General features: G+C 43.3%; 2 protein-coding genes across 6 annotated transcripts in view; one reads left to right on the top strand and one right to left on the bottom strand.

Moving 5' to 3' along the window:
• ADGRF3 (adhesion G protein-coupled receptor F3) overlaps window positions 1-9433 on the bottom strand; it is a 41427-nt gene extending 31994 nt beyond the window's left edge. For all 5 annotated transcript variants that reach the window (XR_010149598.1, XM_016948194.3, XM_063790025.1 and 2 more), the window contains exon 1: window positions 9307-9433. Coding sequence is in view for 4 of the 5 variants with exons in the window: in XM_016948194.3 (XP_016803683.2) it covers window positions 9307-9420 (114 nt within the window). In the remaining variant the exon portion in view is untranslated. The remainder of the gene's footprint in view (window positions 1-9306) is intronic.
• The window catches only part of SELENOI (selenoprotein I), a 48486-nt gene continuing 31151 nt past the window's right edge, over window positions 9272-26606 (top strand). Inside the window, 1 exon segment of the mRNA NM_001146697.3 lies at window positions 9272-9475. Coding sequence (NP_001140169.1) covers window positions 9419-9475 — 57 coding nt within the window. The 5' untranslated portion in view covers window positions 9272-9418.

The following is a 26606-nucleotide window of genomic DNA, read 5'->3' as shown; positions in this document are numbered from 1 at the left end:
TCGGCATCAAAGAGGAGGAACCTGGCAGTAGCCATTTCAGTGGCATCTATGGGGTTGGAAATGGACTGAAGATGAGTGAAGAGCAAGTGGGAGGTTTGGAAGTAACAGATAGTTTATGATGACTAAAAAAAGCCAATGACAAGAGTTTTTGCCGTTCTTTCTCTGAATATTTGAAAGCAATCTAGGTGTAAGTCAGTGGTTTGCAAGTCTTTTCATGAAGCCTACTTACTGTATTTTTAGCGAGAGCAGCTAATCTGAAGTGGTAGATTGTTTACAAAGATAGGGGCAGTGATTGTCCTATACTTTTCTGCAGGCCCCACACTGTGTGACTTTGCCATTCCATCCATTAAGTAGTGGAATCTATTTCTCCTTCGTGACTCTGCACTGGCCTTGTGATTTGCTTTGTCTGGCAGAAGGCAACAGAAGCAACATTGTGTGGTATCTTACCTAGGCCGACAAAGGCCTTGTAGCTTCCACTTTATTGTTCTCCCAGCTTCATTGAGATATGATTGACAGATAAAAATTGTATTTATTTTAGGTGTACAATGTGATGTTTTGATATGGAGAACAGTGTGAAATGATTACCACAGTCAAGCTAATTAGCATATCTAGCAAGACCAGCAAAACTGCTCAGCTAAGCCCATTCCAAATTGCTGACCCACAGAATTATGAGCAAATAAAATGGTTCTTATTTTAGGCTACTGAATTTTGAGTAATTTGTTACATGGCAAAACATAACTTTTAAAACTGCTTATTTTAAAAATGTATTTTCTTGTAGTCTGTGTCTATTCATAAAGCATTTCATCATGAAGGGCTAAGTATCGTGAGTAAATGTGAAGAGCTGTTTCCATACCCCACTTTCTTGATTATTCATCAAAATATTAAATCAGGCCAGGTGCGGTGGCTCACACCTATAATCCCAGCACTTTGGGAGGCCGAGGCAGGCGGATCGCTTGAGGCCAGGAGTTTGAGACCAGCTTGGCTAACATGGCGAAAACCTGTCTCTACTAAAAATACAAAAATCGGCCAGGCATGGTGGCACATGCGTGTAATCCCAGCTACTCGGGAGGCTGAGACATGAGAATCACTTGAACCCAGGAAGCAGAGGTTGCAGTGAGCCGAGATCGTGCCACTGCCCTCCCAGCCTGGGCAACAAAGCAAGACTCGGTCTCAAAAATAAAATAAATAAATACATAGATAAATAAATAAATCCCTATGTGATCTCAAAGTCTGTATTTAGAATTTTCTTTTGATTTTAAACCTTTGTTTCCTGTCTTTAAGTCAATTCTCTAAGACAAAATATTCCACACCTTCACAGTGGATTTAAAAAACAGAGAAGAGAGGTAGACGGGAGGATGAAAAAAAGATAGAAATATGGCCAGGTATGGTGATGCACACCTGTAGTCCCAGCTACTTGGGAGGCCAAGGTGGGAGGATTGCTTGAGTCCAGGAGTTTGAGGCCAACCTGGGCAACAGAGTGAGACCCTGTCTCTAAAAAAACGAAGAGAGAGAGAGTAAAATGATGAGCCAGAGCACTGGATGATGCTGGTCATTTTCAGAGTGCAATAATAACTTCTCCCTGCTTGGGGACCATGTCTTATTCAACTTTGTTTTGTTTTGTTTTGAGACGGAGTTTCGCTCTTGTTGCCCAGGCTGGAGTGCAATGGCACGATCTCGGCTCACTGCAACCTCTGCCTCTCAGGTTTAAGTGATTCTCCCGCCTCAGCCTCCCGAGTAGCTTAAATTACAGGCATGTGCCACCACGCCAGGCTAATTTTGTATTTTTAGTAGAGATGGGGTTTCTCCATGTTGGCCAGGCTGGTCTCAAACTCCCGATCTCAGGTGATCTGCCTGCCTTGGCCTCCCAAAGTGCTGGGATTATAAGCATGAGCCACCGTATCCGGCAGTCTTTTTCAGCTTTGTGTCTCCATGTCCATCATGGAATTTGTATTTGGTACATAGTGTTCAATAAGGATACATGAAAAGAAAATGAAGTTGTTGGCTGGGTGCAGTGGCTCACGCCTGTAATCCCAGCACTTTGGGAGGCTGGGGCGGGCGGATCACAAAGTCAGGAGATCAAGACCATCCTGGCCAACACGGTGAAATCCTGTCTCTACTAAAAATACAAAAATTGGTGGCGTGCACCTGTAGTCACAGGCTGAAGCAGAACAATTGCTTGAACCCAGGAGGCAGAGGTTGCAGTGAGCCAAGATTGCGCCACTGCACTCCAGCCTGGGCAACAGAGTAAGACTCCGTCTCAAAAAAAAAAAAAAAAAAAAAAAAAAAAAAAAAAAAAACCAGCAAAGCAAAGAAAAGCAAAGAAAAGAAAGAAAATGAAGTTGTTACTTTTGTAACTGGGTCCCTTAACTTCAAAATGCATTTTAAGGGCCGAGCACGGTGGCTCATGCCTGTAATCCCAGCACTTTGGGAGGCCGAGGTGGGTGGATCACTTGAGGTCAGGAGTTCAAGACCAGCTTGGTCAACATGGTGAAACTCCATCTCTACTAAAAATACCAAAAAATTAGCTGGGCGTGGTGGCGCATCTGTAATCCCAGCTACATGAGAGGCTGAGGCTTGAGAATCGCTTGAACCCGGGAGGCAGAGGTTGCAGTGAGCTAAGATCGTGCCACTGCACTCCAGCCTGGGTGACAGAGTGAGAATCTGACTCAAACAAACCAACCAACAAAACAAAACAAAACAAAACACCCCCAAAACTGCATTTTAATGTATATTTTTTTCTTTCCTCTTGGGTTTTAAGATGTAATTTTGAAGCAAACTGCAGAAGCCTTTTCCCTTAGCCTTGATATAGACTCCTTGGTCCCTCTGTTTCTCATGGTATATACTCCCTTCACATTTATCTAACTGCATGCTAGTATCTAATTATACGCCTTCTTAGAAGTTCCAGGGGCTAATCTTGAGACAGGCAGACCAAGCCTGGAGACCCAACTGCAAAATTCCAGAGACGAATTCAAGGCAGCTAGTTAACAACCTGGCCATTGTTGAGATGACATCAGCCCGCATTCCAGGTGGATTAGGACCCAAGAGAGCCACCAGAACAAGACCCACATTGTACTCAGCACAATTCTCACATGCCTTCCTTAACAAGTTTTCCCTTTTTAAACCTCTGCTTTCCCTTCAAAAATTGAAACGATTCCTTTGGATAGAAATCTGGCCACTTTCCCTTTACCAGTTTTGGTTAATCAAATAATTTTCTTTCTACCAGACTTCGCTCTTGTTAGACTCTGCAAGCAGTGAGCATCCCGACCTGTGTTCAATTGCAATTTTACGTATTGTTTCCTATTTGTATATCTTGTTTTCTAGACTTATAGACAACAGTGTCTGATTAAAAAAAAATAGAGCCAGCTTCCATTAGAGTTCTGGTCAAACAGGCCACATAGCCTTAGTTATACATGTCAAGGAAAAAGTGAAAGTCTTAGGTAGTAGAGCTCTATGTTGGCCACTGTTGCCTTAACCCCAGTATTTCCAGAATTCCTACAGGAAAAATGAATTATATGAATTATAACAATGTTCTTTACTCTCTTGTTCCACTTAGGATTTTTTTTTTTTCTCCTAGTGACCTTCTCTTTCACCAAAACTGAATGACCATTGATCCAATAATCTCAAAGTTTCATGAAGGTAAAAATAATCCTCATTCAAAAATGAAGGCCCTTGCACAGCTGTGTGTTCAAACTGAAATTTAAAAAGAACAGTGGTTACATTTGGTTGCATCTGCATACCTGACATTAGATGAGATTAACATTGCCAAACAAAAATAAAGAGAAAGGCATCGCAGAGGTGATGCCCCTACGGCTACTCATCTGAATGATCTGTTCTCTCTTTACCTACAGTTCTGCTTCCGCTTTAGTGGAGTAATAAAGGGGAGGAGGATGTGTGGGGGAGAGGTATTAATTCTTCCTCCATTCATAGAATACAGATGCTGGTTCACTACCAGAACTTCAAGAATGATGAAAATAAGACTTTGCCCAGTGTAAAACTTTGCCTGCAATCAGTTTTTAAAATAATGCTTCTTTTATTTAACAGACATGCTCATGAGTAATGGTTATAACAGAGAAACAATCACTCGCCTTCAAAAAAAAAGAATGGCAAATATGTAGATGGTCTAAATTACTAGACCTGTGATTTTACTCTTGCCTCATATCACACTGGGTCCCTCTGAATCTTTAAACTGTCTCTAGACTTCGAATGACTACTGACACTATTGGTTTGGTACGTTAAGACCACAGAAATGGCCATAAAACCACTGAGAAGACCGGGCAAGGCGGCTCACGCCTGTAATCCCAGCACTTTGTGTGGCCAAGGTGGGTGGATTACCTGAGGTCAGGAGTTTGAGACCAGCCTGGCCAACATAGTGAAACCCCATCTCTACTAAAAATACAAAAATTAGCCAGGGATGGTGGCGGGCGCCTGTAGTCCCAGCTACTCAGAGTCTGAGGCAGGAGAATCGCTTGAACCCAGGAGGCAGAGGTTGCGGTTAGCCAAGATCGCGCCACTGCACTCCACCCTGGGCAACAGAATGAGGCTCCATCTTGAGAAACAAACAAACACCACTGAGAAGCTAGTTGAGAATAAGTCACAAAATAGCAGAGACACCATCCTCCCCCAGCAACATAGGAAGTAGGAGGTATTAGCTTACGCTGAATCTCATTATATTGCGTAGACTTTTCCTGTGACAAAAATATGACTGATGACCCACTCATACAGTTCCCTTTACATTCTTACCTAAGAGGATTATGATTGAAAAATGTAAAATATAGCAAAAAACAGGCAAACAAAACCCCACTTGAGAAGATTTACTATAATAACTGGGGAGTTCCTTTTTTTTTTTTTTGGTAGAGACAGGGTCTCCCTATGTTGCCCAGGCTGGTCTTGAATTCCTGGGCTCAAGGGACCCTCCTTTCTCAGCCTTTCAGCATGCTGGAATTTGATTAAAAACTGACTTGTGAGCTGGGCGCGGTGGCTCATACCTGTAATCCCAGCGCTTTGGGAGACTGAGGCGGGCAGATCACGAGGTCAGGAGATGGAGACCATCCTGGCCAACACGGTGAAACCCCGTCTCTACTAAAAATACAAAAAATTAGCCGGGCATGGTGGCAGGTGCCTGTAGTCCCAGCTACTCGGGAGGCTGAGGCAGGAGAATGGCGTGAACCCGGGAGGCGGAGATTGCAGTGAGCTGATATTGCGCCACTGCACTCCAGCCTAGGCGACAGAGTAAGACTCCATCTCAAAAAAAAAAAAAAAAAAAAAAAAACTGACTTGTGATTTTTTTTTTTTAAATATCTTACCATCAACTTGTAGAAGCATAGTGTAGTGGAAAATTATTCAGCTAAAAGTCTGATGACCTGTGTTCCTCTTTCCTGGGTGACTTTTGGTAAGATATATTACTATTCTATTGTTCCACTCTATACAATTGGAACAGCCATCAGGCCCATGGCTCAGGATTGTTAGTCATGTGAAACTGCTTTGAGAACCAGAGTTTATGTGTATAAGGCATTCATTTTTATTTTAAAATGAGAACTAAATCAATACCTTTTTACAAACTTCTTTGGAAGACCCTGCCCATTTTTATGGCTTCAGTAACTTATATTGGAGTTATTAACTATATTAGTCCTTAATTAACCTCCAATATTTTTTGGCTGTCTCCATTTATCTGATACACTCTTATTCAGACTAAATAAAACAGGCACTCCAGGAATTTAAAACACTTAATTTTGGTTATATTATAAAAATAAAAATATTGTTTCTAGCACGAATTGATATTTTCTATGATTATTATTCTGGAAGGCAAAATGCCTGATCTTGAGTGTACAAGATGTAGAAGAAATAAACTTCAATGGATGAAGAGGCAGACAAGGGAAACAAAGCAATAATAAACTACACTCAGGAATGTGGCGTGTAGAGCACAGATGGGAATAACAAGGCCAATCTAAAGCAGTCCGGGGCAGCTGGGCTGCCTTAGGGAAAAATGCCTCCTGGAATAAAATTTGGGAACGAGGAAACAGAAAGGTGACTTAGTTCCAAAGGCAAATTTGTTTCCATGACATTTTTCTCTTCCCACGTGACCATGCCTGCCGGGTTTAGGATTCACAGAATTCTGCGAAAATACAGTCATGCATCACTTAATGACAGGATATGTTCTGATAGTAAATACAAAAGCCAGTAAGATAGTTAGTTATTATCAAATATTCAGTAGTGTACATAATTATATGTGCTATACTTTTAGATGACTGGCAGCGCGGTAGGTTTGTTTACACTAGCATTACCACGAACGTGAGTAATGCCTTGTGTTACAACATTTTGACAGCTAGGATGTCACTAGGTGACAGAAATTTTTCAGCTCCACTATAATCTTAAGGGACCACATGTGGTCCCTCATTGACGGAAACATGGTTATATGGAGCATGACTAATATCTTAAATTTGTATGAGTTTAATTGAACAGACTGGGGCCATATCATTGTAGGTAAGACAAGATTTCCCAGATGAGCTGACTTAATCTCAGAGAAGTTATATGATATACAGTTTCATTGAATTTCAGAGATGAATAGGATCGTAGTACCTAATAGGTTCTAATGGATCGAATTAGATCTTAGGATCAAATGATCTCTTTTTTTTTTTATTTTTTTGAGACGCAGCCTCGCTGTGTCACCCAGACTGGAGTGCTGTGGCGCGATCTCGGCTCACTGCAAGCTCCGCCTCCCGGGTTCACACCATTCTCCTGCCTCAGCCTTCCGAGTAGCTGGGACTACAGGCGCCCGCCACCACGCCCGGCTAATTTTGTTTTTATATTTTTAGTAGAGACGGGGTTTCACCGTGTTAGCCAGGATGGTCTCGATCTCCTGACCTCGTGATCCGCCCGCCTCGGCCTCCCAAAGTGCTGGGATTATAGGCGTGAGCCACCGCGCCCAGCCCAAATACCCTCTTTTTGAAAAAGAGAACTGGGGCTAAGTGAAGTAAGTTGTCTGGGATTACACAGCCAGTAACATGTCAAAGTATAAACCAATTTCTGGGTTATGCTTCAGCTTATAAATTATCAGATGAATTTATAATTGATTCAAACTTCTTACAACCTTATGCAGAGAAGCAGCAAATTGTAACTGCTTTCACAAAATTAAAAGTTACTGTTTTAAAAAGTGCTTTTAAAGAAAATATCAGAGGTAGAAAACAATTTTAAGAATCAATCATGTCATTTTGAGTTTGCTTATATCTGAACTGATAAACAATAAGTGCAGTTTATAAACTATTATTAGCTTGCACTGAAGTCACATTTTATGGCTTTCCACAATTAACTAAGTTTTACAAGTATGAAGGGTTTTTTTGGTTTTGTTTTTGAGACGGAGTCTTGCTCTGTCGCCCAGGCTGGAGCGCAGTGACACAATCTCGGTTCACCGTAACCCCACCTCCCAGGCTCAAGCGATTCTCCTGCCTCAATAACCTGAGTAGCTGGGACTACAGGCGCGTGCCACCACGCCCGGTTAGTTTTTGTATTTTCAGTTGAGACGAGGTTTCACCATATTGTCCAGGCTGGTCTCAAACTCCTGATCGCAAGTAATCCCTCCGCCTCAGGCTCCCGAAGTGTAGGGATTACAAGCGTGAGCCACCGCGCCTGGCCGAGACTCTCATTTCTAACGTTCTTCTCAAAACTGGTACTTCACAGCATATCAAAGAGATCTTTGCTCATTCATTCAATAAAATACGTTTATCATGTATTATTTGCAAGCCCCCTGGGTTATGGAACATGGGGAAAATTAAGATGTATAAGATGCAAATACTGCCCTCGAGGGCAAGTGTGATAAAGGACACTGAAGTTTATTGGTTGGCGGGCGCCCACTCTTCAAAAAATACAAAAAATTTAGCCGGGTGTGGTGGTGTGCGCCTGTAGTTCTAGCTACTTGGGAGACGGAGGCAAGATCACCTGAGCCAGGGGAGGTCGAGGCTGCAGTGAGCCGTGATCACGTCACTGCATTCCAGCCTGGGTGAGTCAGTCCCTGTCTCAGGGGGCGGGGAGAAGCTTATTATCTACCATATACCAGGTATAAGATTATCTATTACTTTCTAAGAATCATGCTTTAGGAGGGGAGATTAGACATGTAGTAATAATACTGTGTTTGGCATATCTCGGGTCCCCAATAAATAGTTGTTAAACGAATGAACATAAAAGTATCTCAAAATAATCGCCCTTGTTTCAGAGACCCAGAGAGACTGAAAGGCTCCCTGAAGTAGTGGTTTCCCCTAACACAGAACTCATTTCATGTTGGGTCGATCATTTCCGAGCTTCGTAACTAAGTGACTCTGGGCAGGCTGCCTAATCTGAAAAAGGGGATAATGCCTTTCACTTCAGTGTTGTTATGGGGTTGATAATGTATGTGAAGTTCTCCCCACAGAAGGCGCTCAATAAAAAGCAGCAACTATTATACAATTTTATTAGTAGATACTCACTAGCCATTGATCTAGTGTTTTTTGTTTGTTTGTTTGTTTTACAATTAACTGGGCTCCAGTTATGTAAAACACCTCTTGCAAACGCATTTAAGGACTCGTTGAGACTGAGAGATCACTGCTTTTATCTGGTCGGGAGACACCAGCAATCTTAATTTGGAACGGTTTGATAGAGCGGAGTGCGATGAGGCGGTCCAAGGTTCCTAAGCAACATAGACCTGAGGGGCTTGTCTCCAATGTCCTTTCACCTGTCTTTCAAGTCCCTCTGGTGACCGCACAAAGACTCCCGTGGCCCCGGCAGCAGCTCGGCCTTCTCTACATCTAACCACGTTTACTAAATTTCTACGGCACGCAGCGCACCGCACCAGGAGCTGGGAGCGGCTCGCGGTACAGACCTCCTTCCTCTTTTACTTCGCTGCAGTGGGAGAACTAAGTCCTCTTACCTGAGGCACTGCTGAACTGGTTCGCAAGCAGTCAATCTACCCCCAAGACTACAATGGTATCCCCCAGATCGCCACTCAAGTGTGGATACCACGGAAATCCCACCTTCCCCCGGGACCGGGAGCAAAGCCCGCTGGGAAATTGACCTTTCACCCCCTCTCTTGCCTTACCTCAGCTCACCAATTTTGACGCTAGCAAATGAAGCGACGAAGAGAGCTGGAAGGCGGGACTTAGTGTTGCCTGATTCACGCCGATTGGACAACAACAGTGTCGGGGGACGGGCCGCTCGAGCGGGCTAGCAACCCCCCCTCGGTGAGCGGGGAGAAGCGTGGGCTGCGCTTGCGCACTGAGAGGCGGCCGAAGGGGCCGAGGCGGCTACGCGTGCGCGGTGGGCGGAGCGCGGCTCTCCTACCTTCTCGGGCAGCCCAGTCTTTGCCATCCTTGCCCAGCCGGTGTGGTGCTTGTGTGTCACAGCCTTGTAGCCGGGAGTCGCTGCCGAGTGGGCGCTCAGTTTTCGGGTCGTCATGGCTGGCTACGAATACGTGAGCCCGGAGCAGCTGGCTGGCTTTGATAAGTACAAGGTACTGCGGGCCGGCGGATGCCCCTCTCCCTGCTCCCGGCCTCGCCCAGGCGGCTGAGGGGCCGGCGCGGCGCGGTCCGTGTCACCTTGTGCCGCGTGGCTCCGGGCGGGCTGGCGGGCGTTCCTCCGGGGGTCCTGCGGGTCCTGGGGATTGGGGGTCGGGGAGCGTGGGAGCATCCTAAGCCCGGCGCCCGGAGTCGGCACCCCCCGGGAGATTTCCTTTTCCTTAGGAGAGCGCTCAGTGATCATGGAGCGAGGGAATTCCCTTCCTATTTTTTTTAAACTTATTATTTTCGTAAGCCCCCGAAAGGATGGAGTTCCTTCTGTTGTGTCAATCGCCTTCATTTTAGTGAAGTTTCCACTCGCCTGTCATGCATACAACTTCGGAGGAGGAGATGATCGTTTGGCAGATGAGGCCCGGGAGGGGAGCGACTTGCCGATGCCATCCTGCTGATGTCTCCACTTCTGCTCCCGGCAGGGACTTCCTAAGCGGCAGCTTGTGGCGCTAGGGCCACCAGATGAAAGGGAGGTGCACAGGAAGGAGCTGTGGAGTGGAAAGAGCGCGGCCTTTCGAGCACATACAAACCTGATACAAAAGTCAGATTTCTTTATTTCGTCTTGGGCACGTCATTTTAACCCCGCTCAGCCTCTCTTTTGTGTATGAAACTGAAAGTAATAGCTTCTGCTGTGCAAAATGATTAGAGGAATTTGTGAAACGCCTGGCAACATACTAGGACCGCAGTAAATAAATGCGGGTGGTTAACTTTCCTCCAAATCTGGTTCCCATCCGCAGTTCCTTTACCAATGAATGACTCTAACCATCCAGTCGACCAAGCCTGAAATATGGGCTTTAACCCTGCATCCCTGTTGTTACCCGTTCATCTTCACATCTTAGCTTAAATATTGCTTCCTCAAAGAAGCCCTCCCTACGTGCCCCTTTCCCCCTTAAATGTGCGCTCTGTTCGTTTATGGAATTGCTGCTTTAGCGTGTCTCGCCATTAGAATATAATGCCCAACTCTATTAGAGTTTTCTTGTGGACCATCATGGCTTAAGCACAGTGCTATGTGCATACTAGGCGCCCAGTAAGCATTTGTGGAATGAATGAATAACTGAAAAAGTCATAATGGATTTTGTTTAACTCGAGTTAAAAAAAAAAAAGCAAGGGTCCTTAGAAGGTCACATAGCATGTTTCTCTGCTTTCAAGCCGTATTGTGCCATACCATTCTGAACCGAGGTGATGACTTGTCTTAACATTTTAAGTAGAAAGAGGGTCCAGAGCCTTCTTGGTAACTCGGGCCAGTGCTTTTCAACTTTCATTTTAGAAGGCTGTTAACCCAGATACCTCCTGTTTTGCCTTAAGCTCTACCCCCCTTTTGTTGTCTGTTCTGCAGGGTAAATATTGACATATAAAACATTTTCTTCCTTACTAGGGTCTGACTTTCTAAGTGCCAATAAAATAGCTATTTCAATGGGAGCAGTGTTTGTAATAGGAAATCTCCTTTTTCTTATAAAGAATCTTCCCTAGATTTATATTTTCAACTAAATAAGTGTCTTAATTTACTAGAAGTTTCGTGTAATTTTCTGTTCTGATCTTTCCCCCTTTTTTATTATATAAGTTCCTGTATCTGACAGCAGATGACTTCCTATCATCCTGGAAAACAAAGGTCGATTTAGCAAGCGTCCAATGTTCACTAAAATAGTTTGTTGATATCATTTTAGTTATAATGAGGCTTCCTTGGGGAAAAAAAAGCACACATTTATAACCTAAATATTCTTCTATTGCAATTACTCAATACTGCATTTATATTAAAATTATGAATCCAGTGGTATCCAAAGGAAAAATCCATGGGATCAGTTTTGCTCGAACACAAATCTCACAGATCTTTTTTTCTTATCGTTGCGTTCCCCTTATGTTGTCTTCAGATAGTAAGCGCTTTATAAATGCTTATTTTAAAAAGTCTTTTTTCCCCATAAATGGGTAAAGATTGAAAACACTCAAAAGGTATTTTGTATTCCCTCATATGATGCTTTATAAGAGGGATGTAAAGAAGAACTGATACTACAAAAGCAGTTGGTGGAAAAATTACTTTTGAAGTAGTTTAATTTATCTTCCCTAGAGGTATATCTGAGAGCTACAGTTGGAAACCTGGCAGATATACAGAATAACTGCTGAAAGGGGTGCACACGGGGAGTGGAAATTAGGTTTCTGAAGCAGGAAACTATAAGACAATTGATTTTTGGTATGGAAGAGCATGGGATGGATTCTGTGTTATGTATTGACACTTGCATTCGCTATTGTGTTACTTAACACAATTGTATTAAACAGTTAGTTGACTATTAGTTGAATGTCTACTTTGTCTTTTAGGACGTGAGCTTTAAGAGGGCAGGCCCTATGGCTGATTTTTTTTTTTTTTTTCTTTAATAACATGACTGAGGTCTAGCACAGTACCATGAACAGAGTAAGTGCTAAACAAATATTGAAGGAATGAGAGTGTAAAAGAATCTAAACCATTTTGGAAGTATGGTTAAAAAAAAAAAGGAGCTCTATGTCTGGATATTGAAAGGATGCTTTTGTATTTTAAATGTGAAGATATCAGGTTTAACTACCATTGCCATTGTTCTCTGTTGCTTATTAACTAAGGTAACTTCAGAGAATTATACTGAAGGATTTCAGGGTTATTTTTGCCTCTACCTATCCTTTGTGTTGGACAGGTTTTTTTTTGTTTTTTTTTTTTTTTTTGGAGATGGAGGTTTGCTCTTGTTGCCCAGGCTAGAGTGCAATGGCGCGATCTCAGCTCACTGAAACCTCCGCCTCCTGCATTCAAGCGATTCTCCTGTCTCAGCCTCCCGAGTAGCTGGGATTACAGGCATGCACCACCTCACCTGGCTAACTTTGTATTTTTAGTAGAGGTGCATTTCTCCATGTTGGTCAGGCTGGTCTCGAACTCCCAACCTCAGTTGATGCGCCCTGGCCTCCCAGAGTGCTGAGATTACAGGCATGAGCCACCACACCTGTCTTTTTTTTTTTTTTTTTTTGAGATGGAGTTTTGCTTTTGTCGCCCAGGCTGGAGTGCAGTGGCGCGATCTCAGCTCACTGCAGCCTCCGCCTCCCGGGTTCAAGCAGTTCTCCTGCCTCAGCCTCCCGAGTAGCTGGGATTACAGGCGCCTGCCACCATGCCCGGCTAATTTTTGTAATTTTCGTTGAGACGGGGTTTCACATGTTGGCCAGGCTGGTCTCGAACTCCTGACCTCAGGTTATCCACCCACCTCGGCCTCCCAAATGGGATTACAGGCGTGAGCCACCGTGCCCGGCCCTTGGACAGGTCTTTATAGTTGAGGGATTTTCCCCCACTTATCTAAGGGTGAAACTGCAAGTTTTTTTTGTCCTGGTTTGCTCATCATTTGGGAAGGCAAAGTTTTAATTGATAGTGTAGCAGCTACTTTGAAATTGTATCATTTTGCCTCAGGGATGAAATGTTCTGTGAAATATCTTGTTTGGTTGGTTCAAGAAAGTTATTTGTCTGGGCACAGTGGCTCCTGCCTGTAATCCCAACACTTCCGGAGGCTGAGGTGGGAGGATGGCTTGAGGATAGAAGTTGGGCAACATAGTGAGACCTCATCTCCACAAAAAAAAAAAAAAAAAAAAAAAATTAGCCAGGCACGGTAGCACGTGCCTATGGTCCTAGCTACTTGGGAGGCTGAAGTGGGAGGATCAGTTGAGTCTGGAAGTTGAGCTGCAGTGAGCTATGATTGTGCCACTGTTTTGCAGCCTGAGCAACAGAGAAAGACCCTGACTCAAAAAAAAAAAGTGTGTGTGTATAAATATATATATAGTTTCATGATGAACTGGTTTTTGATATTATGGTAATTAATTAACTTGGCTCTCAACAACAACAGCCTGACTATAGGAATCATGATAATTGTGAATTTATTAGTATTACAATTAGAGGTGGTAAAGAGAGATTGTGTTTGCATCTTAATGGTAATGCTAAAGAACCAGAATCTGGCCTTTAACCTTACTAGTTCCTGAAAATTTCATAAAAAATTATTTTCATTCTTATCTTTTTTTAGAGACAGGGTCTTGCTTTGTCGCCCAGGCTGGAGTGCAGTGGTGCGATCATAGCTTACTGCAGCCTTGAATTCCTCAGGTGATCTTCCTCCCTTGGCCTCACAAAGTGCTGGGATTATAGGCAGGAGCCACCGTGCCTGGCTATCATACAGTTTGATTTTGTTTATTCAACAAGCATTTATTGAGGGTCTACTCAGTGTCAGGCATAGCATTTGGGCTGCAGAATTAAGCTAAGTTGAAATTCTTGTCTTCAAATAACTCAGTTTGGTGGCATGTGAACATGTAAATGAACAGTTATAAAAAGTTAATAAGTCCAGTTAGGCAAGTGCTGGCTGCTGTGGAAGAGGAGAGGAGGCAGCTTCCAGGGAGTGGGAGCTAGAGTTGAGAAAGCCTTCAGGGGATGGAGGTGAAGGCAAAGCTCAGTCTAGAAAGATGAATATATATATTTATATTGTATAGAGAGAAGGAGAGAGAGAGATGCTGCTCCATTTATGATGGGTTTCTGTTCCTGATAGACCTATTGTAGTCAAAAATACATTTAATACACTTAACCTACTGAACATCATAGCTTAGCCTAGCCTACCTTAAATGTGCTCAGAACACTTAGATTAATTCGCCTGTACTTGAGCAAAATCATCTGGCAGTGCAGTAGAGAATTGGTTGTTCGCTTTTTTTTGAGACGGAGTCTCGTTTTGTTGCCCAGGCTGGAGTGCAGAGGTACAATCTCGGCTCACTGCCACCTCCACCTCCTGGGTTCAAGCAATTCTCATGCCTCAGTCTCCTGAGTGTCTAGGATTACAGGCACGCACCACCACACCCGGCTAATTTTTGTATTTTTAGTAGAGACGGGTTTCGCCATGTTGGCCAGGGTGGTCTTGAACTCCGGACCTCAGGTGATCCGCCTGCCTTGGCCTCCCAAAGTGCTGGGATTACAGGCATGAGCCACTACACCTGGCCTGTTCACCCTTGTGATTGCATTACTGACTAGGAGCTGTGGCTCGCTGTGCTGCCCAGAATTTCGAGAGAATATCATACCACTTTCTACCGAATGCATGTTGCCTTTGCACCATTGTAAAGTTGAAAAATTACGAGTGAAACTGTCATAAATCAGACTGTACTACCAGGTTAAGAGGGGAGAAAGGCATTATGGAACAAGAGAGCAATGGAGTGTAAAGTGATGAAGGCCTCAGGGTATTTTCTGGGAACCACAAGAAGTTAGATAATGTCTTTAGACATAATGGTGGAGTGGCAGGAGATGAGACTGGAGAGTGAGGTGGGGTGCTGTCAGAGGGGGATGATTTGATGTAAAGGACTTCTGGATTTGATCCTGTAGATCACTGTGTGGTTCAAGGACTATTGGCAAGAATCACTTCGGGAGGGTCTTTAGCAAATTCCTGGCTCTCTTTGGGAGATACAGATTGGATAGATTGCGGTTATTTCTATGTTTAACAAATACCTCAGGCCAGGTGCAGTGCCTTAGGCCTGTAATTCCAGCACTTTGGGAGGCCAAGGCAAGTGGATTGCTTGAGCCCAGTAGTTTGAGACCAGCTGGGACAATATGGTGAAACCCAGTTTCACCAAAAATACAAAAATTAGCCGGGTGTTATGGCGCATACCTGTGTCCCAGCTACTCTGGAGGCTGAGGTGGGAGGATTGCTGAAGCCTGGGAAGTCAAGGCTGCAGTGAGCTGAGATCACGCCACTGCACTCTGGTCTAGGTGACAGAGTGAGACCCTGTCTCAGAGAAGAAAAAAAAGCCAAATATCTTAAGTGGTTCTTAGGCACATTATAGTGCTATAGGTTTTGGGGAGCCACTGTTTAAAATTGAAATCCAGACAGGATCACATTTCAATTTTAGGAAGCTCACTCTGGCAGCGTGTAGAAGATGGAGAGAGGTGGAGGTGATCTGGAGGCCTTTTAGGATGCTTCTGCATAAAACTAAGTTAAGAAATGTCGAAGGCCTGAACTAAGGGGTGGGGATAAAAAGGAAGGAGTGGGGATTCTAAAGATAGACGTCAAAACAGGTTGACCTGCACACTGAATTTAGCCAACAGTTATGTTTAATTTGGCCCACACTTGCTTTCTTTCAAAAATTACTATCTCTAGCCGGGCGCGGTGGCTCACGCCTGTAATCTCACTTTGGGAGGCCGAGGCAGGTGGATCACAAGGTCAGGAGTTCGAGACCACCCTGGCCAACATGGTGAAACCCTGTCTCTACTAAAAATACAAAAATTAGCTGGGCATGGTGGTGTGTGCCTGTAATCCCAACTACTTGGGAGGCTGAGGCAGGAGAATCGCTTGAATCCGGGAGGTGGAGGTTGCAGTGAGCCAAGATCGTGCCACTGCACTCCAGCATGGGAGACAGAGCGAGACTTCATCTCAATAATAATAAAAAAAATTAGTGTCTTTCTCATAAAAATCCAGATTTCTGGATTCTCTTGGAAAAAAACCCAGAATATTGGACTATACTGGCCCTGAACTTCCTCTTGACAAGAATCAGCTGATGCTGAATAGTGCTTGCCCTCTTTTTATTTGCTCTCTAATTTGCCATTTCTCTACCAGTGCATATGCTTTATGCAGGAATGCTTTGTTCAGTTTACCTGCCAGATCCCTGTGATCCTTGATTTGAAGATACAAGATTGGCAGAACATGGTGACTGACTAGCTGGAGGTGGTGTAGAGGGCCACATAAAAGACGGGGAGGAGTCTGGGATGACTCAGGTTCTGGTAGGATGACTGGGTGGATAGAGGTGGTAGTCACTGAGGCAGGGTTTTATGAAACAGCATACTGTTTTATATATATAATTTAAAAAAAATACAATAGTGTTTTGCACAGGTCACTTCTCTTGGATGGGACCACATGAAAGTGTGGCTTATGGACTTGGAATTAAAACAAAGAAAACTTGTAAAGAAATCTCATTTGTGAATGAGTTGTCCTCTGTTAGGGGACATTTCTGTAAAAATTTCAAAGATACGAACACTTTTCCTTTTAGAGCCTCAATAGAAAGAGCATGAGAAATTCTTGATATTTTGATTTTCATTTATTATGACTACAAGCTGACTACAATACAATATGTTAATTATGGCATTGCCTGGATCCATTACAGTTAATTGAAGCATAACTTATCTTTAATTGTACCTTGGTCACCTTGACTAGATTTGGGGAACTGCCCTCTCTTCCCTGTAAGTACATTAATAAGGCTTGAAATGTATTCTAGTTGTCTTAGATAGTGATTTACATATGTCTGGCAGAAAGAATTATTTCTGCAGTTGGCAGAGACAAGAAAGATGGGTGGAAAACTGCAGAAGGGGAGAGATTTAGTGATAAGAAGATGGCTACTATATTTTTAGGTGCTATTTGGAGGAAACATCTTGAATTGGATCTTTTACTACCTTCTGAAATAACAGTTCACTGATGATGGCTTGTTTCTCTAACTGCTGTAGTGCTTAAATATTAAGAAATTCTTTGCTAAATAAGAGTTTGCCTACTGCATAAGGGAAACTTGGGGAAAGGTGTGCCATTCAAAGACACCCGTGGGAACCAAGGCACAGACACTGGAAAGACCCTGGTATGTTAGAAGCACAAGGAAGTGGCGGGTGTGTAAGTGACCAGGCCGAGCCTTGGGAGCTCAGTGAGGGAAAGCAATATCATCATAAATACTGAATAACAATAATAATGATAGCAAACATTTATATATTGTATACTCTGTGCCAGGCACTGCTTTAAGTGCTTTATGTGTATTATCTCATTTAATATTCACAACTGCCATCTGAGAAAGAGGTACTATTTTCCCTGTTTCACCGAGACACTGAAAATTTAAGTAACTTGCTCAGGGTCCCACAGCTCGTAAGTGGTGGAGCTGAGATTTGAACTCAGGCAATCAGTCTGGAGTCCATGTTCTTCCTGCTATTCTGCCTCTCAAAACTAAGAATGAAGTATAAACTCTGCCTTGTAGGTACTGGCTGTTTGTTTTTGGTTTTTTGTTTTGTTTTGTTTTTTCGAGACTCTCACTGTCGCCCAGGCTGGAGTGCAGTGGTGCGATCTCGGCTCACTGCAAGCTTCGGCTCACTGCAAGCTCCGCCTCCTGGGTTCACGCCATTCTCCTTCTTCAGCCTCCCGATTAGCTGGGACTACAGGCGGCCGCCACCACGCCCGGCTAATTTTTTGTTTTTTTTTTTTAGTAGAGACGGGGTTTCACCGTGTTAGCTAGGATGGTCTGGATCTCCTGACTTCATGATCCGCCCGCCTTGGCCTACCATAGTGGTGGGATTACAGATGTGAGGCACCGCGCCTGGCGGTACTGGCTGTTTTTGTGTAAGATATATAAACATTAGAATAAAGACCTTCAACGGCATGCTTAATTGGATGTGTATCTAATGTATGCAGATGGGGAAAATGTAGTGGAAAAAACCTGATTTTGTTTACTCTTTCCCTGGTTTAAAATTATTAGTAGGGGCAAGTGGGCCTGAATTTACTAGTCTTGCATTTAGTTGAGTATAAAGACCATTTCATTTATGATTAGCTCTAATTGAGATAAAAGGCTTTTGATTAAATAATTAGCTTTTGGACTAATATGACATTAAAAAGTTTCCACATACCAGCTGTGTGATACTTAGCAGGTAACTTAATCTAACCAGGTTTCCTCATCTGTGAAATGGAGTAGTACCTACCCCATAGGATAATTCTGAAAACTGAATGAGTTAAAATTTATAAAGTGCCTGGCACATAGTGCTGTATAAGTGCTGAGTAAATAAGCAAAACTTGACATTTGTGATTCCCTGCACAAATGAACATTGGCTAGCATATAATATATCCACACTTATACACATCCCTGGTGGTTATACCAAGAGAAACTATTTTCAGATAGGAAGTGAAGGGTGGCAACGTAATGGACAGTTGGAAAGAGTAATAAGGAGTCTGTCTAGCTTGGGTCCCCCAGATAGTCTTTGGCTTCAGATTTCTTCTGAAAAGAATAATCATATGTAATAGCACAAGAGACAATAAATAATTTTTCTCAAATACTGCACCCTATTTAAGAGTCAGCAGTGGCTTCCATGTGTTTGATATCCAAATTCCTCAGCAAAGATTTCAAGTTCATTCACTAAATGACGCCTCCTTTTGCCGTATCTTCTCATCTTGTTAGAGCTTACTTAAAGTCTAGCAAGCAAACCTGTTTGTCATCATGACTTGCTTGTATTTGTCTCATTGCTCTAATTCTCCAGTCTCCTATTGCCACCCTCCTCTCTCCGACTTGTTAGATGTAAACGACGGTATTCACTGAAATTAGATCTCCTTGCTCAATGAGTCATGTTCTCTGTGGGCGTAGTTCTTCAAGTCTCTCTCTCTCTCCCTTTTTTTTTTTTGAGAGGGTGTCTCGCTCTGTTGCTTAGGCTGGAGTGCAGTGGCACGATCACGGCTCACTGTAGCCTCAACCTCCCCAGGCTCAGGTGATCCTCCCACTTCAACCTCTCAAGTAGCTGGACTACAGGCATACACCACCACACCTGGCTCATTTTTGTATTATTTTGTAGAGACGGGGTTTCTCTGTGTTTCCCAGGCTGGTCTTGAAGCTCTGGGCTCAAGCTATCTGCCTATCTCAGCCTCCCAAAGTGCTGGCATTATTGGCGTGAGCCACCTTGCCTGGGTGAGCCAGCATTCCTGGCCTCAAGTCTTGTATTGATTAAAAGTACATTAAAAAACTTTTTATTTTTGTCCTAGGGTTAATTATCCTTCCCCCTACTTTTTTTGTATTTTAAGTTTAGTGATGTTTTGTTTTAATTAGAAATAAGATCTCCCTCTGTTGCCCAGGCTGAAGTACAGTGACATGTCATAGCTCATTGCAGCCTCAAACTCCTGGGTTCAAGTGATCCTCCCACTTCAGCCTCCTGAGTAGCTGGGACTACAGGCGTGTACTACCATGCCTGGTTAATAGATAGTAGAGCATTACTTGGGGCAGTGGACTCAGTGTGATTACTAAGTTGTCCAGAGCTCAGTATTTAGTGCAAAGATGTGTCAGTTCAGTTTTCTTATTGGTACATAGAAGGGATTTAAATACATGTATAAAGGACATACTTTTAGGTCCAAGAAGGTGTTTTCATAGTTTTCCTTATGTTAGAGCCAATTTCCTTCTTAAATTAAGGGGGACTCATTTCTAATCTTCTCAAAAATGGACACTTCACAGCATATTTAGAAAGTATTTTACAAGTCATTGTACTGCTCCTAGACTAAACCCATAATTGTCACTTGCCTGATAAACTATAATAGTTTCTAACTGATCTCTAGTTTGTACTTTACCCCCTTCAAGTCCATTTTCTACACCATGATCAGAATGGTCCTCTTAAGGACCATTTTTTGTTCTTAGAATAAAATCCAACTCCCTGTGGTCCTGCCAGGTGATGTCTGCCCACGTTTCCAGTCTCATTTTATATCACCCTTCTATATGATGCTGGAGCTCCATTGGCCTTCCTTCAGCATTTCTGATACTTCTGTTGGTGGTCTTTGTACATGTTATTGTTCTCCTGCCTTGAAGGTGTTTCTTGGCATGTATTACATCCCTACCTCCACACACACACACGTGAGTCATATAGTCTTTCGTTTTCTCTCTTTTTTCCTTTTTAGGTAAAAATTACATATAAATACTGTAATACATTAAGATCTTAAGTGTATAATTTACTGCTTTATTACATGTGTATATACCCATGTAACCACCACCCAGCTCAAGATACAGAATTATTTCTAGTGCCTCAGAAGGTCCCCATCAGTCCCTCTCACCAAACTACTGTTAGGACTTCTTTTGCCATAAATCAGTTCTGTTTTTGAACTTCATATAAGTGGAATCTATGAAAGCACATTGTCTTTAGCCTTCCACTCACTATTGTGTCTCATACATTCTTTACCTGACTGCCTTCTCATCTAGGACTCAGCTTAAATGTCGCCTTCTAGAAGCTGCCTCTGACCACTCTGACTAGGCACACTTCCTGCTCCACTTGTTCTCTTCTTTTTTGGGAGCTGGTTACCATCTTTACTAGCCTCCTAAGGCTGCCATAAAAATTACCACACACTGAGTGGCTTTAAACAACAGAATTTTAATTCTCTCATAGTTACGGAGGCTAGAAGTGTAGAAAAACAAGGTATTGGCAGAGCCACACACCCTCCAAAAGCTCTAGGTGAGAATCCTTCCTTGCCTCTTTCAGCTTCCAGTAGCTCCTGGCCTGCCTGGGCCTGTGGCAGCGTAACTCCAAGCTTGCCCTCCCTCTTCATATGGCCTTGTTCCCTGTGTTTCTGTCCCCTTGTCCTCTTCTTGCATAATACTCGGATAATTCCCTTTATAGTATTTATCACAAATAGTGTACATGTGGTTATTTTTTAAGGGGTGTGGGGAGCAGTGTCTTGCTTTGTTGCTGATATGCTTTGGCTGTGCCCCCACCCAAATCTCACCTTGTATTGTAGCTCCCATAATTCCCACGAATTGTGGGAGGGACCCGGTCGGAGAAATTGAACCATGGGGGCGGTTTCCTCCATACTGTTTTTGTGGTAGTAAATAAGTCTCATGAGATCTGCTGGTTTTATAAGAGGAAACCCCTTTTGCTTGGCTCTCATTCTCTCTTTGCCTGTCGCCAAGTAAGACATGCCTTTCGCCTTCCACTATTATTGTGAGGCCTCCTCAGCCACATGGAACTGTGAGTCCATTAAACCTCTTTTTCTTTATAAATTACCCAGTCTCAGTGGGGCGCAGTGGCTCACGCCTGCAATCCCAGCACTTTGAGAGCCCAAGACGGGAGGATCTCTTGAGGTCAGGAGTTCAAGACAAGCCTGGCCAACATGGTGAAACCCCATCTCTACTAAAAATACAAAATTTAGCCAGGCCATGGGGTGCACATCTGTGAGGCTGAGGCAGGAGAATCGCTTGAACCTGGGAGGCGGAGGTTGCAGTGAGCCAAGATTGCTGCCACTGCACTCCAGCCTGGCGACAGAGTGAGACTCCGTCTCAAAAAAAGACAAACACAATACAAAAAAAACCTTTTATAGCCCAGGCTGGTCTCAAACTCCTGGGCTCAAGTGATTCCCCCACCCCACCTCAGCCTCCCAAGGCACTGGGATTACAAGCTTGAGCCACAATGCCCGGTCCGTAATAGCAGTCTTGAGGGAAATATTTAGAAGTTCTACGTTGATTGGCATTTTTACAGAGACTTAAGTGAAAGCATTATTAGCATGACCAGATTTATATGCTGAGAGTTTTGGTAGGAATAGCTATTTCCTTGGATAACTAAGCCAGGATCAGAAGAAATCTGGAGAGGGCAGAAATGAGTTGACTCTAGCAAGATGAAATGTTAAAACTTTAGATGCAGTATCACACCTGCATTCCAGTAGTCAAGCTCATATTAGCATAGAGAAAGATGGCTTTGCAGTCCACGTGAGAAAGGCCTGAGGGGGTTCAGGTGACTGCAGTATGATTTAGTTGTCCCGGGAATTAATAATATCTTGAGCAGCATAAGTTATCAGGGAAGAGGGGCTTATAGTCATGTTCTGCTTCCTATTCATATACCACTTGAAATGCTCCTTTTGCCTTAGACCACATGTTTGTGTTGATTTAACAACAAATTGGATTGTCTGAAGCAGGGGTTGTCAAACTGAAGCCCCTAGTCTGCCTGTTTTTGTGAATACAGTTTTATTAGAACACAGCCAGGCCCATTTGCTTACATATTTTCTGTGACTGCTTTCCTGTTTCAAGTGTTATGTATTTGTTACAAAGACCATATGGCCTGCAAAGCCTCAAATATTTACTATCTAGACCTTTACAGAAAAAGCTCTCCAACCCCTGGTGTATTAAACTAGACCTAGATAATGAAGGAGACTGAAACCATGGCAAAAAGGAGTATAGGAACAGATGATGAAAAGATTTAGGTGTGACAGGGAGCGCTGTCTTCAAATATTTGAAAGACTGTAGTTTAGAAGAAAAATTAGGCCTGGTGTAGTGGTACTTGCCTATAATCCTAGAACTTTGGGAGGCTGAGATGGGCAGATCACCTGAGGTCAGGGGTTCAAGACCAGCCTGACCAACATGGTGAAACCGCGACTCTACTAAAAATACAAAAATTAGCCAGGTGTGGTGGCGGGTGCCTGTAATCCCAACTACTCAAGAGGCTGAGGCAGGAGAATCGTTTGAACCCAGGAGGCAGAGGTTGCAGTGAGCTGAGATCATACCACTGCACTCCAGCCTGGGTGACAGAGTGAGACTCTGTGTCAAAAAAAAGAAAAATTAGACTGCTTAACTTGTAGAGCAAAATGAAAACACAGGATAGATGATATAGGGCAGGGGAGGATTTTGTTAGTGTATAGAAAAATTGTTTTAACTTTGAATTGGGTTGCTTCTGGAAGTAATGAGTTGGTGAGTTTTTTTGTTTGTTTTGGTTTTTTGGTGATCTGAGGCCTTTAAAATGAGGCCCGATGACTGTTTTACGTCTTCTCCTAAATGAGGGTCAGATATACAATGGTGTATAAGGTTAGGCATCTCTGAGCTCTGAGGTTTTTCATGGAATGAGTCTATCAAACCCAGCCTGTGGTCCTCAAGCAGTTTTGAGGGCTCTAGCTTACCCTAGCCTGATAGATTGTAGAGCCAAGCAAGTCATGCCAGGTCTTAACTGGATTATCTACCTGGTTCAGGTTTCCTGGTGTTTGCCAAAATGTCACTCCAGTGGAAAATAATACCTTTAACAAACATTAACAAACCCAAATCTAGTCTAGCACCTTTAAAAGTTTGCATTTTATCTTTTTCATGAACGTGGAAGGTTCAAGTCATTTTTCTTCTTGTGGGTTCTTAAGACAGTTTAGAGTTTGTTTATTGTGAGTGGTATGTGACCTTGAAAAATACTCAGGTGTGTAAGGTGAGAGCACAGAGTTTTGCTGCCTTCTATAATCTATTAATCTTTCTTCCTGTTTGAACTCATCAGCTGTTATTGAATGTCAAATAATTGAAATCCAATTAGGTAAACTGGCCTCCTTGTGTCATACTTCTGATCTCCTGAAGTCGAAATTTCATGTTAAAGCTTCAGAATTTTAAAAGAGAAGCTTTTCAAGTCAAAATACCATTCCTTAAAGACGTTCTTTTAGATTAAAGTTAAATTATGAAAAGCTGCTGAATGAAAATGAGCAAACAGTTGAATTAAGAACATTGCACAGTTACTTTGTGCACTATATTAGGTATTCATGTGATATCTTAAATGGTTTTCTTCTGATCTGAACTTACAACTTCTGTGCTTTACGATGGATGGTGGACTTGAAAGGGGTGATTTTTCATTTTATTTGCCCCGCTGGCTATATTTCGTGGTTCTGGGTGCAGACTTTTGTGAAGTAAAGGAGTGTAGGGCCCTCCTATCTTGTCATTGGCAGCCTGTAGGGGTTCATATTGGTTCCTGGTCCTCAGGTCTGAAGACTTAAATTCAGGCAGTCCTGTCAGTTCAGAACTCTTTCATTCTGCACAGGCTCCAATGGAGTGTTATCTATTACGGAAAGGCTTTGTAAACTGTAGACCATCCTGGCCGGCACGGTGGCTCACGCCTGTAATCCCAGCGCTTTGGGAGGCCAAGATGGGTGGATCATGAAGTCAGGAATTCGAGACCAGCCTGGCCAACATGGTGAAACCCTGTCTCTACTAAAAATACAAAAAATTACCCAGGCGTGGGGGCGTGCACCTGTAATCCCAGTTAGGAGGCTGAGGCAGGAGAATCACTTGAACCCAGGAGGCGGAGGTTGCAGTGAGCCAAGATCACACCATTGCACTCCAGCCCAGACAATAGTGTGAGACTCCATCTCAAAAAAACAAAAAACAGCAACAACAACAAAACTGTAGACCATCCTACAAGTGAAAGTTGTAAGTTTAGGACATGTTTAGTAAGAACACTAGTAAAATTGCCCTCTGCTTACCCATGGGAGATACAGTCCAAGACCCCCAATGGATGCCCCAAACCAAGGATAGTATGGAACCCTGTACAGTAGTTTCTCTGTATCCACAGGTTCCACATCCATCAATTCAACCAACTGTGGATTGAAAATATTAAAAAATAATAATAATAACAGTACAACAAAAGATACAGATAAAAAGACAATGCAATATAACAGTTATTTACATAGCATTTACATTGTATTAGATATCATAAGTAACATGAGATGATTTAAAGTATATGGCGGGGCGCGGTGGCTCACGCCTGTAATCCCAGCACTGTGGGAGGCCAAGGTGGGTGGGTCACAAGGTCAGGAGATCGAGACCATCCTGGCTAACACAGTGAAACTCCGTCTCTGCTAAAAATACAAAAAATTAGCTGGGCGTGGTGGTGGGTGCCTATAGTCCTAGCTACTCAGGAGGCTGAGGCAGGAGAATGGCATGAACCTGGGAGGCGGAGCTTGCAGTGAGCCAAGATCGTGCCACTGCACTCCAGCCTGGGAGACAGAGTGAGACTCCGTCTCAAAAAGTATATGGGAGGATGTGTGTAGGTTATAGACAAATACTGTGCCATTTTATATAAGGGAGTTGAACATCCACAGAGAGTCCTGGGGCCAATTCCCCACAGATACCGAGGGGCGACTGTATATACTATTTTTTCCTATACATACACACCTGTGATAAAGTTTAGGCACAGTGAGTGATTAACAACAACAACTAAGGATAAAACAACTATAACAATGTACTGTAATAAAAGTTATGTGAATTTGGTCTCTCTCTCTCAAAACGTCTGTTTGTACTATACTTACCTATTTTCCGACCCTGGTTGGCTATGGTTAAAATGAAACCTTGGTTAAGTAGGCGACTGCTGTACTAATATAAGTGGGCTCCTTCTGAGAGGCTGGATGCAGCTTTAGAGTTTCTACCTCTGGCCATTAGAAGCAAACCACATTGTCCATCATCATTTCTTTTTTTTTTTTTGAGATGGAATCTCACTCTGTAGTCTAGGCTGGAGCGCAGTGGCGCAATCTTGGCTCACTACAGCCTCTGCCCCCTTGGTTCAAGCGATTCTCCTGCCTCAGCCTCCCAAGTAGCTGGGATTACAGGCGTATGCCACCACACCCAACTAATTTGTTTTTGTATTTTTAGTAGACACGGAGTTTCACCGTGTCAGCCAGGCTGGTCTCAAACTCATGACCTCAAATGATCTGCCCGCCTCAGCCTCCCAAAGTGCTGGAATTATAGGCGTGAGCCATGCACCTAGCCAGCCCATCATCATTTCTTACTACTGTCTCAGATCTTTTGTCCAATTTATTTCATTTTAGTTAGGATGGGTTGGAGAAATGGAAGAACCTCAGACATGGAGTCTGTTGAATAAACATTTGGCTTACTGGTTGACTCTTTGCTAAAAGAGTTGACTCTTTTAGCAGAGTCTTGCTCTGTCGCCCAGGCTGGAGTAAGCTCCGCCTCCCGGGTTCACGCCATTCTCCTACCTCAGCCTCCTGAGTAGCTAGGAGTACAGGCACCTGCCACCGTGCCCGGCTAAGTTTTTGTATTTTTAGTAGAGACGGGGTTTCACCATGTTAGCCAGGATGGTCTCGATCTCCTGACCTCGTGATCCATCACACTTTTAAGTCTTGAAACACTGATGTATTTCTTGCATATTCATAAAACTTATTCAGAAAGAAATTTTGATCTTTAATTATGATTTTTAAAAATCAGATACTCAAATGATTACTACTTATTTTGTATACATACTGAACACACATAGAAAACATAAGCAAAGGTGGCCAGGTCCGGTGGCTCACGCCTGTAATCCCAGCACTTTGGGAGGCTGAGGCAGGTGGGTCACCTGAGATCAGGAGTTCAAGACCAGCCTGGCCAACATGGTGAAACCCCGTCTCTACTAAAAATACAAAAACTAGCCAGGTGGTGCACGCCTCTAATCCCAGCTACTCGGGAGGCTGAGGCAGGAGAATTGGTTGAACTCAGGAGGCGGAGGTTGCAGTGAGCTGAGATCGCGCCACTGCATTCCCGCCTGGGTGACAGAGCGACTCCATCTCAAAAAAAAGAAAAAAAAAAAAAGAAAAACTTTTTCAAGCGTGTGACTAGTATAATATGTAA

Source organism: Pan troglodytes, chromosome 12, assembly GCF_028858775.2.
Source record: "Pan troglodytes isolate AG18354 chromosome 12, NHGRI_mPanTro3-v2.0_pri, whole genome shotgun sequence".
Lineage (NCBI taxonomy): Eukaryota > Metazoa > Chordata > Mammalia > Primates > Hominidae > Pan > Pan troglodytes.
The sequence above is the reverse complement of the archived record's forward strand: the minus strand, read 5'-3'. Positions and strand labels throughout refer to the sequence as shown.